Source organism: Austrofundulus limnaeus, unplaced genomic scaffold (genome assembly GCF_001266775.1).
Source record: "Austrofundulus limnaeus strain Quisiro unplaced genomic scaffold, Austrofundulus_limnaeus-1.0 Scaffold117, whole genome shotgun sequence".
NCBI lineage: Eukaryota > Metazoa > Chordata > Actinopteri > Cyprinodontiformes > Rivulidae > Austrofundulus > Austrofundulus limnaeus.
In genome coordinates, this window is record NW_013952519.1 from 1,234,689 (window position 1) to 1,239,198 (window position 4,510).

The 4,510-nt window shown below is 37.8% G+C and overlaps 2 protein-coding genes across 3 annotated transcripts in view; one reads left to right on the forward strand and one right to left on the reverse strand.

The window, feature by feature from the left end:
- The window catches only part of sh2d3cb (SH2 domain containing 3Cb), a 55,870-nt gene that overhangs the window by 11,919 nt on the left and 39,441 nt on the right, over positions 1-4,510 (forward strand). For both annotated transcript variants that reach the window (XM_014014628.1, XM_014014629.1), the window contains 3 exons: positions 383-511; positions 2,893-3,287; positions 3,416-3,519. In XM_014014628.1, coding sequence (XP_013870082.1) covers positions 383-511; positions 2,893-3,287; positions 3,416-3,519 — 628 coding nt within the window. The remainder of the gene's footprint in view (positions 1-382; positions 512-2,892; positions 3,288-3,415; positions 3,520-4,510) is intronic.
- Positions 3,686-4,510, reverse strand: part of LOC106521878 (UDP-glucuronosyltransferase 2C1) — a gene marked incomplete in the record, with an annotated part of 29,302 nt that continues 28,477 nt past the window's right edge. Inside the window, 1 exon segment of the mRNA XM_014014634.1 lies at positions 3,686-4,506. Within this exon segment, the coding sequence (XP_013870088.1) occupies positions 4,343-4,506 (164 nt within the window).

Genomic DNA, 4,510 nt, shown 5'->3' on the forward strand with positions numbered 1-4,510 from the left:
TTCCCAGCCCATCCTCAACACAAAACTCTTGATATACAGTAGCTTCTTTTTGTTGTTTTGTTTGTATAAAGACACGGAGAACAAAGAGCTGCTGAGCGATGAGCCCGTCTCACTGGGACATTGCCGGGGCAACCACACCAAGACTCTGACATGAAGGAGTCTTATTTCAGGTCCCTGGTGCCTCCAGCGTGGATGCCAGTGTGGGAATGCCAGAAATGTCTGTCCTTCCTCCCTCTCTTTTTAAACTCTCTGTCCAATAAAACAAACAAAAAAAGAAACAGCAGAGAAGAGCTGCAGTCAGAAAGAAACTGAGTGAGAGCTGAGAAGGCAGGAGGCGCCTCTTATCCCTGCGTCTGATTCTCCACCTGTCATGACTCTTAAGTTCTGCAAGGAGAGGTTCTGGTTGGAGCCGCCGACGGAGAAGCTGAGGAGGGAGCTGGAGGAGGAGCTGAGGCTGAGCGGCGCCGACCTGAGGAGCCACGCCTGGTACCACGGGCGCATCCCCTGGGAGGTTTGTTGCACTTTCATGAAAATAAACAGAAAAAAACGTTTTCTTAACAAACTTTAACAAAAAGTACCGAAAGACTTTTCTTTCACGGAGTTTTATTCTGTTTAAAGACAAACTCCTTTTGCATTTTGATTTTATTCTCATTTATTTTAATAATGACAGAATGCAAAATAAACCCTCAACGTTCAAAAAACTGCTTACTTTTTCACATGGCTGTATGTTAGTTATCAAGCAAACCACCTGTAAAAACCACAAACAGCTGGTGTAGAGTGGCGTTTTCACAGATTCTGAGGTGTTTCACCTCACAGCTTGAAAGAAAATGAGGAAATTACATCTTTATATGAAGCAGTGGAGGAAAACGTTCTGGTTTTTCCACCAGAAGTTTGAGAAACCCACAAAGTTTTGTCTTGCATTCAACGTTATCCTGGATTATAAACTTAATTAATTTTAAAGAATTTTTGTCTGACTGTTCTGACATCATGTGAATACAGATGCTGCGGTTTTAACACTCTGGTTTTCAGATTTAGAAAATAAAATGCATAAAAGAGGTTTTCTGCTCAGGAGGATGTTTGCTCAGTCGACCACCAGAGCCTCAACGTATAAAAGATCCATGATGTCAGAGATTCTGTCAATTCCTGCAGGGTTTTAACGCGTTTTTGTGGCTCAGACTAAAAGATTACAAAATAAACCCTCTGCATTTTAATTTTTAACGGTGGGAAAGTAAGTATGACTATTTATTTATTAATAAATTACACCATCATAGTATAATAAAATGTCATATTAGTTACATAAATTATTTCAAGGTCTTAAAATTAGGACTATTAACTTAAACTTGCTAAAACCACTTTTTTTAATTTCTTTTTTTCCTAGAACTAAAGAAGAAACACATTTTAGCAAAATAAAAAAAAAGTTTACATTATTGTGTAATTCAGCTGTTTGGCCACTAGAGGGAGTCCCTGTTTAAACCCAAGCATTTGTTGACTCATGCTGTTTAAATGAAGTCAAGAGTGGCAAATGTTTTAACAAATATAAATATTGACACCTTATATTATTATAAATCTGGAAAAATTACTTTTTTGTTTTCTGCCAAAATATTTGTAAAAATGTAAACATTGTTGATCCAAATATTCTGTCTTCGTTTAGTGTTTCGATGAGTAAATGTTTAACCATAAATTTAAAAAAGAGTTTTTATTTATATTGGATGAGCTTAAATTTGTGTGTTAGGGGACACTTTTCCTTTGCAGAGATTATCCATCCCCCCTCGCAGGTGGGGCATATCAAGATGCTGATTGGACAGCATGACTATTGCACAGGTGTGCCTTAGGTTGGCCGCAATGAAAGGACACTGAAATGTGCAGTCAGTTTAATTCAAGATGGCCACCACTGCAATTCTATAAATGGAGATAAAAATGAGCTAAACTCTGGTTTGGTATTAGTTGAGGGTCACTACTTTATTTTCTTTATCAGTTCTCAACATAAAGTTGTTACTTTGATCCTCTGTCATCAAAGGTAGCAGGTGATACGTATTGCTTTAAGAAAATTTAAGCCTTTAATGCAGGGGCAGAGCTAGACTTTTTTTTGCAAGGGGTGGCCACCGTGTTTTATTTTTTTGTTTGTTTTTACGGAGGGGGGCACATAGAAATAAAGAAAAGCACTCTGGATTTGAACATTTAAAACATCCGCCACAGCTAATTCCAAATAACTTTAATTCAGCTGTTTCAAGAAAAATCAGGCTGAAGGTTTGTGTGACAGTAGCCAAGAGCCAAGAAACAAGCTGATTGCTAGTCACAACTTATTGTTCTGCCATTTTCAATCATACAAAGCTGAAGATTTATGTGGAAGTAGGTAAAAACTATTTTTTTACCAAATTCTAAAGGCTAATAAAAAATTCAAGATGGCCACTTCAACTATCTTTAAAAGGTTATAATTCAGACATTTAGACTTGGAGATTAAATTTGTTGTGGAGCAGTTAAGAATGATCACATGCTGATTGCTAATTTTTATACAAAATCAAGATAACCACTAACGCTAATGCTAATTATACAAAGGGCTATAATTCAGACATTTTTAACTGTACACCGCTAAAAAGATTACTTAATATCAGAGAACAATCTGATGATATCTAAATGCAAATATAAAATACAAGAACCCCATCCACCTGTGTCCGTTATTTGGGGTGGCCTTTCATGTGCCAAATGGGGCCCTTGCCATCCCGGCCACCCCCATGGCTCCGCCCCTGCTTCATAGGCAGATTTATGAATTAACAGACGGACGGAAAAACCTAAAATTAATTGGAGCATTGTTGCACTTTAGCTCAGTAGCATTGCTGATTTATGTGTATTTATTTATTATTAAAAACTAAAAAGGATTAAATGTCTCTACAGGTGTCAGAGACTCTGGTTCTGAACCACGGTGAGTTCCTCATCAGGGACTCACAGTCCCGTCCGGGTGACTTTGTCCTCACCTGCCACTGGGAGCAGGAAACGCTTCACTTCCTCATCAGGAAGATGGTGGTTCACTCCGGCGAGACGTGCACCCGGGTCCGGTACGGCCTGGAGGGCGAGACCTTCGACTCCTTGCCAGCTCTGGTTCATTATTACGCAGGCGGCCGGGGGGCTCTGACCTGGAGCAGCGGAGCTCAAATTCACCGGCCGGTGAACAGGACGCTGCCCATCAGGTTCCTGGAGGAGACCTTCTGCACCGCCGTCAGCCCCCACCCCCACCAGAGGGGGCTGAAGACTGGAGGTGTGGAGGGAGGGGAGAGGGTCCGACCCAACAGGTAACACTTCACACCGGTTTAAATCACTTTTATTCACATTTAAAACACATTTTAGTTGAAAGCTACAAGGATTTTGTGGTTTTGACCTGTATTTATATGAACGCTGATTTCTGTCCTCGTGTCCCCAGTCCTTCATGTCTCCAACTCAAAAAGACAGAAGTTAAAGGTCAACCTGACAGTCCAAGTCTGATGATCAATGGAGTATCCTACACCTCATCTCCGAATGCCCACAGTGAGTTAAACCGACTCTCCTCTAAATACAAATATTTGTCTCTTTACCTTTTAAAAACAGGTGTCGTTTCAACTCATTATGCTGACAAAGCAAAACCACAGAGCTGATGCATTCTGACACATTTTATTTAAATACATTAAATACAATTCATTTAAATTTGTATCCTTCACAGATTCAAACAAGTTTCCATTAGTGCATGAATCATAGCACGAATTAAAACATATTGCAAATGTGCTCTTAAACATAGCAAATGTCCCAGAATTACAATCAAAGGAAGGTCAGAAATAACCATTTAAACACAAAGCACAGGTTCATTTAAATATATATTTAAACTTAATTTACCATATGAAATAGAAGAAAGGTAAGAAATCAGTTCTGATTTGTAAAACTGAAACAATAGATTCATATCAACCATTTTAAAATTTTCATCAAAATAAAAAAATTATGTAAATCAGTGTATTATTCCATTATAATAATATATTTCTATATTTTGCTTGAGTGTTTTTTGTAATGATAGATAGAATGGTGTGTTTTGCTTGTGTTGTATTTTAATTTAAGAAAATCCAAAAATAAACAACAAACCAGAAAAAAACAACAGAAAAGACTAGCCTGCAAATAGGATGAAGTTCAAATGTACATTTTTTTAAATAATGTTTTGTTTTGTAGTTATAAGCCATGTGCTCTTTGTCCAAATATTACGTAACGGTGCCCCAAATCTGTCTCCTGATAAATCAAACATGTTCTGAAATTTGATTAAAAAAATGAAATAAATTGGACAGATGCTAACTAATTCATATACATTTTTTTTCCAAATACCAACAATTTATTCGTTTTTTACTTTGCTGCCACAAAATATTTTCATCCAGAGAAACTTCGATGTAACAAAAAGAACAGTGAATGCAATAAGAATAATTGCCAGTAGGAAAGCCATAACATCTATTGAGTAGTACTGGATGGTGGACATCTTGTAGGACTCTGTCCTCAGATGTGC